Raw genomic sequence first — 12,538 nt, 5'->3', positions numbered from 1 at the left:
TATCGCACTCCATCCACCCTCATCGCGTGACACTGAGCCACCTAGCCATGCTACCGCCATCAATCCCTACCCTCATCCTGACACTGAGGCCTACCTAGCCACTATCCGTCCATCCACCCATCACTGACCTCAGCCGACTACCTAGGCATTCACCTCCATCTCCATCCACCCCTCTTACTCACTCGACAGCCTTCACAGTCTCTCCTCACCTACGCCGATGCGCTAACATCCAGTCCACCTGCTCCATCACTGAACTGAGCCTACCTAGCTATCGCACCCCATCCACCCCCCTCATCCACTGACACTGAGCCTACTAGCATGCTATCCCATCCATCCACCCTCATCACTGACACTGAGTGGACCTAGCCTAGCATTGCGTATTCCATCCATCACCCTCATCACTGATACAGGCTACCTAGCATGCTATCCATCCATCCACCTCATCACTGACACTGAGCCACTAGCATGTATCCATCCATGCCACCCTCCACCTCGCTGCACACGAGTGGCCTACTAGCGATGCTATCCAATCCATCCACCGCTCATCGCTGATCACTGAGCCTACTAGCATGTTATCCATCCATCTCACCCTCATCACTGACACGCAGCCTACCTAGCATGCTATCCATCCATCCACCTCATTCACGTGACACTGAGCGGCCTCTAGCATTCTATCCATCATCCATATATACATATGCCTACCTGAGGCATCCTATCCGATCCACTCCACCCTCATCACGACAACTGAGCCTACCTAGCATATCGATCCATCCACCCTCAGCATCTGACACTGAGCCTACCTAGCATTCCCTATCCATCCATCACCTCTCATCACTGACACTCAGCCTACCTAGCAGTGCCTTATCCATCCATCCACCCTCATCACTAGACACTGCAGCCTTACCTAGCATGCTATCCATCCATCCACCCTCACGACTGACACTGAGCCTAACCTATCATGCTATCCATCCATCCACCCGCGATCACTGACACTGACCCTACCTAGGCATCATCCATCATCCACCCTCATCACTGACACTGAGCCCTACCTAGCATGCTAATCCATCCATCTTACCCTCTATCATCTGATTTACTGAGCCTACCTAGCCATGCTATCCATCCATCACCCTCATCACTGGACACTGAGCCTACCTAGCATCTATCCATCCATCCACACTCATCACTGACAGTGACACTTGACCCTAACCTAGCCCTATCCATCATCCACCCTCATCACTGACACTGAGCCTACCTAGCATGCTATCCATCCATCCACCCTCATCACGACATCTGAGCCAACCTAGCATGCCTATCCATCATCCCACCCCATCACGACCATGAGGCCTAGCTAGGCATGCTATCCATCATCCACCCTCATCACTGACACTGAGCCTACCTAGCCTATCTCATCATCCACCCTCATCACTGACACTAGCCTTACCTAGCCATGCTATCCATCCAATCCACCCTCATCACTGACACTGAGCCTAACCTAGGCATGCTATCCCATCCATCACACCCTCATCAACTGACTACTGAGCCCTACCTAGCATGCTATCCATCCATCCACCCTCATCACTGACACTGAGGCCTTACCTAGCATATCCCTATCCATCCATCCCACCCTCATCACTGCCACACTTGACCTACCCTAGCTGCTATCATCCAATTCCACCTCTCATCGCCTGACTACTGAAGCCTACTAGCATGGCTATCATCCATCCACCCTCATCGCTGACACTTGAGCCTACCGAGCATTTATCCATTCCATCCACCCTCAGCACTGACAACTGAGCCTTACCTAGCATGCTATCCATCCATCCACCCTCATCATCTGACACTGAGCCCTACCTAGCATTCCGTATCCATCCATCCACCCTCATCACTGACACTGAGGCCTAGCCTAGCATGCTATCCATCCATACCACCCTCATCACTGACACTGCAAGTCCTACCTAGCCGAGCTATCCATCCATCCACCCTCATCACTGACACTGAGCTCCTACCTAGCATGCATCCGATCATCCACCCTATCACTGACACTGAGCCTACCTACTAGGCACTTGCTATCCGATTCCATCCACCCTCATCACTGGACACTCAGCCCTACCTAGCATGCTATCCATCGCATCCACCCTCATCACTGACACTGAGCTACCTAGCATGCCTATCCATCCAATCTATCCCTCATCACTGATACTGAGCCTACCTAGCATGCTAGCCATCCATCACCCTCCATCACGACACTGAGGCTCTACTAGCCCATGCTATCCATCCATCCACTCTTACTCACTTCACTGCACATCTGAGCCTACTAGCATGCCTATCCATCCATCCACCCTCATCACTGGACACTAGAGGTGACCCTACCTAGCACTCTAACCATCCATCTACCCTCCATCACGATACTGCCAGCACCTACTACGCATGCCTATCCATTCTCTCTTCCACCCTCAGCACTGACACTGAGCCTACCTAGCATGCTATCCATCCATCCACACTCATCCAATCTGACAGCTGACACTCAGCCTACCTAGCCTCTATCCATCCATTCCACCCTCTCATCACTGACACTGCAGCCTACCTAGCCCATGCTATCCATCCATCTCACCCTCCATCACTGACTACTGAGCCTCACTAGCATGCTCATCCATCCATCCACCCTCATCACTGACACTGAGCCTAGCCTAGCATGCTTATCCATCCATCCACCCTCACACTGACACGGAGCCCTACCTAGCTATCCATCCATCCACCCTCACACTGACACTGAGGCCTACCTAGCATCGCTATCCATCCATCCACCCTCTATCCCACTGACACTCGAGCCTACTTACCTAGCCCATGCTATCCATCCATCCACCCTCATCACTGACACTGAGCCTACCTACCTAGCATGCTATCCATCCATCCACCCTCATCACATACACTGAGCCTACCTAGCATGCAATCCACCATCCACACTCATCACTGACACTGAGCCTACCTAGCATCCGCTATTCCATCCATCCACCCTCATCACTGCACACTGACCTACCTAGGCATGCTATCCCATCCATCCACCCTTCATCGCTGACCCACTAGCCTACTAGCATTGCTATCCATCCATCACCCTCATCGCCTTCCACTGAGCCTGACCTAGCATGCTATCCAATCCCATCCACCCTTCATCACTGACACTGAGCCCTACCTAGCATGCTATGCCATGCCATCCACCCTCATTCACTGACACGGAGCCACCTAGCATTGCTATCCATCCATCACCCTCATCACGACACCTGAGCCTACCTAAGCATCCCTATCCATCCATTCCACCCCAATCACTGACACTGAGCCTACCGGAGCCATGCCTAATCCACATCCACCCTCATCACTACAACTGAGCCTACCTTAGCCAGCTATCCATCCATCCACGCCTCATTCACTGATACTGAGCCTACCTAGCATGCTATCCATCATCCAACCCTCAATCACTGACACTGCAAGCCTACCTAGCATCTATCCATCCACTCCACCCTCATCGCTGACACGAGCCTACCTAGCATGCTATCCATTCCAGTCCACCCTCATCGCTGACACTAGCCCTAAACCTAGCATGATTACCAATCCATCCACCCTCATCACTGAACACTGCAGCCTTACCTAGCATGCTATCCATCCATCCACCCTCATCACTGACACTGAGCCTACCTAGCGATATCCATCCATCCACCCTCATCACTGACACTGAGCCTAACCTTAGCCATGCCTATCCATCCATCCATCCCTCATCACTACACTGAGGCTCTATCCTAGCATGCTACTCCATCCATCCACCCTCATCACTTGACCGAGCCTACCTACCTAGCATGCTATCATCATCCACCCTCATCACTGACACTCAGCCCTAGCCTAGCATGCCTATCCATCCACCACCCTCATCACTGACACTGAGCCTACCTCAGCATTCCTATCCATCCATCTACCCTCATCACTGATACTGAGCCTACCTAGGCATGCTAATCTCATCCATCCACCCTCATCCACTGACACTGAGCCTACCTAGCATGCCTATCCATCCATCCACACTCATCACTGACATGACACTGAGCCACCTCAGCTATCCATCCATCCACCCTCATCACTTGACACTAGCCCTACCTAGGCATGCTATCCATCCATCCACCCTCATCACTGACACTGAGCCCTACCTTAGCATGCATCCCATCGATCCACCCTCGATCACTGACACTGCAGCCTACCTAGCATGCTATCCATCACATCCACCCATCACGACACTGAGGCACTACCTAGCTTAGCAAATCCATCCACCCCCTCATCACGCACAACTGCAGCCTACCTAGCCAGCCTTATCCATCCAATCCACCCTCATCACTGACACGAGCCTACTTACCTAGTCATGCACCATCCATCCACCCTCATTCACTTGACACTGAGCCTTAGCCTAGCATGCTATCCATCCAATCCACCCTCATCCACTAACCACTGAGCCTTACCTAGCTGCCTTATCTCATCCATCCCACCCTCATCACTGCACACTGAGCCTACCTAGCATGCATAGGCATCCATCCACCCTCACACTGACACTGAGCCCTTACCTATGCTATCCATCCATTCCACCCTCATCACTGACACTGAGCCTACCTAGCATGCTATCCATCCATCCACCCTCATCACTGACACTGAGCCTACCTACCTAGCATGCTATCCATCCATCCACCCTCATCACTGACACTGAGCCTACCTAGCATGCTATCCATCCACCCTCATCACTGACACTGAGCCTACCTAGCATGCTATCCATCCATCCACCCTCATCACTGACACTGAGCCTACCTAGCATGCTATCCATCCATCCACCCTCATCACTGACACTGAGCCTACCTAGCTATCCATCCATCCACCCTCATCACTGACACTGAGCCTACCTAGCATGCTATCCATCCATCCACCCTCATCACTGCGACAGCGAGCCTTACTTAGCATGCTATCCATCCATCCATCCACCCTCAATCACTGCACACTGAGCTACCTAGCATGCCTATCCATCCATCCACCCTCATCACTGACACTGAGCCTACCTAGCATGCTATCCATCCATCCACCCTCATCACTGACACTGAGCCTACCTAGCATGCTATCCCACGTCCATGTCCACCTTCATCACGACACGAGCCTTAACCTACCTAGCATATCATCCATTCACCCTCATCACTGACACTGACCCTACCTAGCCATGCATCCATCCAGCCACCCATCACTGACACTGAGCCCTACTAGCAGCTATCCATCCATCCACCCGTCATCACTGACACTGTCAGCCTAGCCTAGCTATCCATCCATTCCGCACCCTCAGTCACTATACTGAGCGGCCCAACCTAGCATGCAGCCATCCATCCACCCTCATCACTGACACTGCGACGCCTGAACCTAGCATGCTATCCATCCATCACCTCATCACTGGACCACTGCAGCCCTACCAGCTATCCAGTCCATTCCACCCTCACACTGATACTGAAGCCTCCTAGCCTAGCCAGGCTAGCCATCATCCACCCTCAGTCACTGACACTGAGCCTACTAGCAGCTATCATTCCAATCCATCCCTCATCACTCAACACGAGCCTACCTAGCATTGCTCATCCATCCATTCCACCCCCTCTATCTCCTGGACACTGAGGCCTACCTAGCATGCACCCATTCCATCCATCCCCTCATTACGACACTGAGCCTACCTAGCTATCCATCCATCACCTCATCACTGACGACTGAACCTACTAGCATGCTATCCATCCATCCACCCTCATCACTGACACTGAGCGCCTACCTACGCATAGCTATCCATCCATCCACCCTCATCACTGACACTGAGCCTACCTAGCATGCTATCCATCCATCCACCCTCATGGATAAATGCCCCCCCCCCACCTTCTTCTTCTACACTGTGCATGGGTATGGGTGCGTGTGGCAGGGTGTGTTATGAGTGTTGACCGGGATTTAATATTTTATGCCCATGGATTACATGTGTGATGTAGGGGGGAGGGGCACGCCATGTGTGATGTAGGGGGGAGGGGCACGCCATGTGTGATGTAGGGGGGAGGGGCACACCATGTGTGATGTAGGGGGGAGGGGCATGTCATGTGTGCTGTAGGGGGAGGGGCACGCCATGTGTGATGTAGGGGGGAGGGGCATGTCATGTGTGCTGTAGGAGGGAGGGGCACACCATGTGTGATGTAGGGNTGGGTGGTGGGTCCGATTACTATTACATGAGAAAACCACGCAATACAACAGTGCAAACACTGGGTGGTGGGTCCGATTACTATTGACTACGTTATTAAATCATGCACGTGATAAATTAATGACGACTAATATCTATTATTTCTTACCTTGACGTACGAAACTCTGTTCTTATCCTCATGCACCGCCAGGTTTGTCTTCGTCACTGCAAACAGAATCATGAATAATAGTAGTAACCATGGTTACCACGAAATGCTACCTCGAACACTTGACGAATTTTCGAGAAAAAAAAAGGTCGGCGTTACTGAACGAGGGAAACTTGCATACATAAGACTCGCTTGCATACATAACACTCGCTTGCATACATAAGACTCGCTTGCATACATAAGACTCGCTTGCATACATGAGACTCGCTTGCATACATAACACTCACTTGCCCCCCCCTCGCCCACATCACATAATAGAGGGTGGAGTTACTGAGCATGCACTTACCACAATAACATGGACCGGTAGCTGGAGGGTAACTGGTGGAGACTGATTATAAATGCACTCACATAAGTGTGGAGAGCAACGCTGACACTGAGCCTACCTAGCTATCCATCCATCCACCCTCATCACTGACACTGAGCCTACCTAGCTATCTATCCATCCATCCACCCTCATCACTAACACTGAGCCTACTCAGTCGTCACGTGATCGAGGTGGATGACTGGACTAGCATCGCTAGGAGGGCCCTCAGTGTCAGGCGAGGAGGGGTAAATGGATGCGATAGCATTGCTTAGGTCAGGTCCAGTGTTTCCAGTGATCGAGGCGTCGATGATGGCATATTAGGTAGGTCCAGGGGTGTCAGGGCTTGTGAGGTGGATGGATGGATGGGACCAATGCCCTCAAGGNTGGGCATGTCCGCTCGCCCCCTACTGCTACATCAGCAATGGCGTGCCGCCTCCCCCCTACATCAGCACATGGCGTGCCCTACCGCCCTACATCAGCACATGGTCGTGCCCTGCCTCCTCTAACATCACCATGACGTGCGCGGCCTCCCCCTAATCAACACATGGCGTGCCCCTCCCCCTACATCAACATGGGTGCCCCCCCCGCCCTACATACACGATGGCGTGCCGATCCCCCTACATCGCACTAACGTGCCCTCCCCCTAACAATCACACATAACGTGCACGCTGCCCGCCCTAATCGCACCATGGCGTGCCACTCCCCCCTAGCAGTTCACAGCGTTGAACGTGCCGTCCCCCCTACTCAACATGGCGTGCGCCCGCTCCCCCTCATCACCTAATGGCGTGCCCCTCCGCCCTAGCATCACAATCGATGAGTGGCCCCTCCGCCCCTACATCGACAACATGGTAACCATGGGCATCAAAAGATGAAATCCCGGTCAACACTCCTAACAACCTGCCACACGCACCATACCCATGGTACAGTGTAGAAGAAGAAGGTGGGGGGGGGCATTTATCCATGAGGTGGGATGGATGGATAGCATGTTAGTAGGCTAAGCTGTCAGTGATGAGCGATGGATGGTGGTGCATGAATAGGATAGCTCAGTGTGCAGTGATGAGGGTGGATGGATGGATAGCCATGCTAGGTAGGCTTCAGTTCAGTGATGAGGGTGATGGATAGATAGGCCATGGCTAGGGTACGCTGCAGTTGTCCAGCGATGAGGGTGATTGGATGGATGAGCATGCTCAGGTAGGGCTCGTGTGCAGTGATGAGGGGTGGATGGATGGATAGAGCTAGGTAGGCTCAGTGTCAAGTGATGAAGGGGGATGGATGGCTAGCATGCTAGGTAGGCTCAGGTGTCAGTGATGAGGGTGGATGGATGGATAGCCATGCTAGGTAGGCTCAAGTGTCAGTGATGAGCTGGATGGATTGGATAGCTATAGGGTAAGGCTCGTGTCAGTGATGAGGGTGGATGTATGGATAGCATGCTAGGGTAGGCTGCAGTGTCACGTGATGAGGGCGGATGATGGATAGCATGCTAGATAGGCTGCAGTGTCAAGTGAAGAAGGGTGGATGGATAAGCATGCTAGGTAGGGCTGCAGTGTCAGTGATGAGGTGATGGATGGATAGCTTAGGTAGGCTCCAGTGTGTCATGATGAGGGCTGATGGATGGAGTAGCTAGGTAGGGCTCAGTGTCAGTGATGAGGGTGGATGGATAGATAGCATAGGTAGGCTCATGTGTCAGTGATGCAGATGTGGATGGATAGATAGCTAGGTAGGCCTCAGTGTCAGTGATGAAGGTGGACTGGATGGATAGCTAGGTAGGGGGGCTCAGTGTCAGGTGATGAGGGTGGATGGAGGAAGTAGCATGCTAGGGTAGCTCAGTGTCAGTGATGAGGGGTGAATGGGATGGATAAGCATGCTAGGCTAGTCTCAGTGTCAGTGGATGAGGGTGGAGTGCGATGGATGAGCATGACTAGGTAGGCGTCAGTGTCAGTGATGAGGTGGATGGATGATAGGCATGCTAAAGGTAGGCTCAGTGTCAGTGATGAGGGTTGGATGGATGGATAGGGATGCTAGGTAGGCTCAGTGGTTCAGTGAATTGAGAGTGATGGGATGGAGTAGCCATGCTGGTAGGCCTCAAGTGTCAGTGATGAGTGATGGGATGGATGGATAGCTAGGTAGGCTCAGTGTCCGTGCATGAGGGTGGATGGATGGGGGATAGCATCGCTAGGTAGGGCTGCAGATGTCAGTGAGCACGGGTGGATGGAATGGATAGCTAGGTTTGGCTCAGTGCAGTGTGTGTGATGTAGGGGGGAGGGGCACGCCATGTGTGATGTAGGGGGGAGGGGCACGTCATGTGTGATGTAGGGGGGAGGGGCACACCATGTGTGATGTAGGGGGGAGGGGCACGCCATGTGTGATGTAGGGGGGAGGGGCACGCCATGTGTGATGTAGGGGGGAGGGGCACGGCATGTGTGATGTAGGGGGGAGGAGCACCCCATGTGTAATGTAGGGGGGAGGGGCACGATAGAAAGAATGTAGATCTACACTTTCTGTTACAGTTTCCCCACATCTGAATCTACTTCTAAATATACCCTGCAACTACAGATAAATTCTCTCTCCCCCATGAAGAAGGCTTTCAATGCCAAATTCCACTTACCATTCAAATATAAGCACCCTAGAACTACAAATAAATTCGCTCTTCCCTCGCACAAACCAGGCTTTCTATGCAACCCACTCCACCTACCATTCAAATATGAGCATAAAGCCAGGGGCAGCACCCATTGTCAGAAACAAAATTAGTCTTAACACTGGTCTTAACATTTTCTCATAGACCGGGTCTGCATACACTGCATATGAGAAACTCGAATCCCATGCTTCTGTCAACAGACAACAGTCTACAAGACAACGTTAGCATTAAGAGTAACATCAAGGCTAATTTTGTTTCTGACAACCGTGGTTTCCATGGCGATGCGATCTACACGACCGCCTGCAGCACCTACCATCTAGCAAGTCACGTATTTTATCCATGTAGATTTCGAAGTAGGAGACCTTGATGTGGAATTCAAGGTTTTCGTCCATCCCATAGATGTGATTGAAGATGTCCTGAACTATCCGGGGAATGATCCCCATCTTCATCGAATCCTCAAGGTCAGCTCCCTAACGAAGCAGAGGTCAAAGGTCGGGGGTCACTGAACATTAGAGGGCAAAGGTCAGGGGCACTGTCCGTCAAAGGTGAAAGGTCAGAACTCACTCTACATTATAGGTCAAAGGCCAGGAATCACTGTACATTAGGTAAAATGTCAAAAATGTGAAAGGTCAAAGGTGACATTACAGATTAGGGGTGATTGTACATGAGAGGGAATAGTACATGTGATCATTATACATAATTATGATACAATACACATACATGATAATAATAGTCTAATATGGTACATGAGAGGGAATCAGTAACATGTATGTGACTATTCGATTATACATAATTTATATAACATACATGATTAATTATCTCAACATTATACATATTATGAGTACACAACATCAAGATGCAGATAAACACAAGCCGTGCGCAGCCGATTCCCGCATTTTTAACCGATTTTTCCTCATCAAAATTTGCGCACCAATAAAGAAGCAAGTGCTATACGTTCCTCAGCTTACTTATGACGCATAATCATCAACCGTCAATGTACTGAATTCTTTTACATATACTTTGCTAGCTATTGCTGCTAAATCGTAATCTTGCACGAGCTGAATTCGCTACGACTTTACCGCTGTTTGCTATGACCTGTTTTAGCCATTATTTTAAGAAGCTATCGGCCGCTATAATAGCAACGGACGGGGTGGGGGGGGGGTTCCAAAATCATTCGCTGCCCCGACTAGGGTTGAGAGCAATCTAAATTTCGAATTTTCGATTCTCGTGACAGAACCTGGGAGACGCTGCTCAGTTATTGTCGATACGGCAGACAAAGAAATGTGACATACTATCGCTTACATAAGAATACATACAATAATAACAATATTCTCTGTAGTAGTTTGGAGTAAGTAATCACATTACGCACGCCGCAGGTAATTCAAGTACGATTAAGTCCCTATCTCGGGCAACGCAATATTTGGAAAACCGTCCGTTGCTACAATATTTGGCGCAGCGATAGCTTTAATATTGTCTAAACCACCTCCGCAAAAAGCTCGGCCATTTTTGCGTAAATTTATCGAATTCAGCTCGTGCAAGATTACGATTTACAAGGCAATACGCTAGCAAAATATATTAAACGATAGTCAGTACACATGACGGTGAGTGATTAGTGGTCATAAACTAACCTGGGACGTATACACTTGTTGCTTTATTGTGGCATAGATTTTGATGAAGAAAAAGTCGGTTAACAATGCAGGAATCGGCTCCGCCACTCTTTGTGTATTATCTGCTCTGACATACATGATAATCTAATAGGTACATGAAGGAGGGAATAGTACATGTATGGATTATTAATACATAATTATGATACACATTACATGATAATATCTAATATGGTAGCATGAGAGGGAGATAGTACATGTGATTATTATACATAATTATTGATATACATACATGATAATATCTAACATGGTACATGAGAGGGAATAAACATGTGATCGGCATTATACATAATATGATACACATACATGATAATATCTAACATTATACATAATTCATGAAATACACATACATGAATAAATATCTAACATTATAATAAATTATGATACACATACATGAATAATATACTAACATTTAAGGGCATAATTATGAAGAATACCATACATGATAATATCTAACATATACGCATAATTATGATACACATACATGATAATATCTAACATTATACATAATTATGATACACATACATGATAATATCTAACATTATACATAATATATAACATACATGATAATATCTAACATTATACATAATTATGATACACATACATGATAATATCTAACATTATACATAATTATGATACACATACATGATAATATCTAACATTATACCATAATTATGATACACATAGGCCCCTACATGATAATATCTAACATTATACATAATTATGATACACATATCATGATAATATCTACAACATTATACATAATTAATGAATACACATACATGATAATCATCTAAAACATTATACATTAAATTATGATACACATACATGAATACTATTAACATTTTTACATGACAGGTCATCACATGTGATTATTTAACAATAGTCGAGCCAGCCCTCCAAAATTTGGGTTTCATTACAAGGAGGTGAACAAGATCCAACATGGATTTTTGGTTAGCCTGATATATGAAGTGTCCCAAAATCACTTGATGGACTTTCGGGTCACTTTGCCAAACTGCCCGTATGGCGGCCAACTTTAAAAGATTGCGCGCCATTATTTCACCAAAATGTGTGGAGTCGAAAAGTTATGCATAGCTCAAATACAGGAATGTTGTAATTAGCCATGTAGATTGAGCTTAAAATGTTATGTATTGAGATATCCGGCATACTGGTGATATNGATCAGGGGTCACTGAACATTAGAGGGCAAAGGTCAGGGGCACTGTCCGTCAAAGGTGAAAGGTCAGGGATCACTGTACATTAGGTAAAATGTCAAAAAGGTGAAAGGTCAAAGGTGACATTATACATTAGGGGTGATTGTACATGAGAGGGAATAGTACATGTGATTATTATACATAATTATGATACACATACATGATAATATCTAACATTATACATAATTATGATACACATACATGATAATATCTAACATTATACATAATTATGATACACATACTTGATAATATCTAACATTATACATAATTATGATACACATA

The 12,538-nt window shown here is 48.3% G+C and overlaps 1 protein-coding gene and 1 long non-coding RNA gene across 2 annotated transcripts; both read right to left on the bottom strand.

Moving 5' to 3' along the window:
• Positions 1-1,798: 1,798 nt before the first annotated feature.
• On the bottom strand, positions 1,799-2,165 carry LOC106819843. Its single transcript, XR_001395505.1, has 3 exons — positions 2,111-2,165; positions 2,038-2,052; positions 1,799-1,834 (listed from the first exon to the last, which is right to left on the bottom strand). It is a non-coding gene; the product is annotated as an uncharacterized LOC106819843 (long non-coding RNA).
• Positions 2,166-6,362: 4,197 nt separating this feature from the next.
• Positions 6,363-9,849, bottom strand: LOC106819842 (the record flags this gene model as incomplete). The annotated part of the gene is given in 2 exon segments (XM_014824420.1): positions 6,363-6,439; positions 9,693-9,849. Coding segments are annotated over 2 exon segments (234 nt in total), but the record flags the coding sequence as incomplete, so codon positions are not given.
• Positions 9,850-12,538: the final 2,689 nt, after the last annotated feature.

This window comes from Priapulus caudatus, unplaced genomic scaffold (genome assembly GCF_000485595.1).
Source record: "Priapulus caudatus unplaced genomic scaffold, Priapulus_caudatus-5.0.1 Scaffold4770, whole genome shotgun sequence".
In the NCBI taxonomy this organism is placed as follows: Eukaryota; Metazoa; Priapulida; class Priapulimorpha; order Priapulimorphida; family Priapulidae; genus Priapulus; species Priapulus caudatus.
The sequence above is the reverse complement of the archived record's forward strand: the minus strand, read 5'-3'. Positions and strand labels throughout refer to the sequence as shown.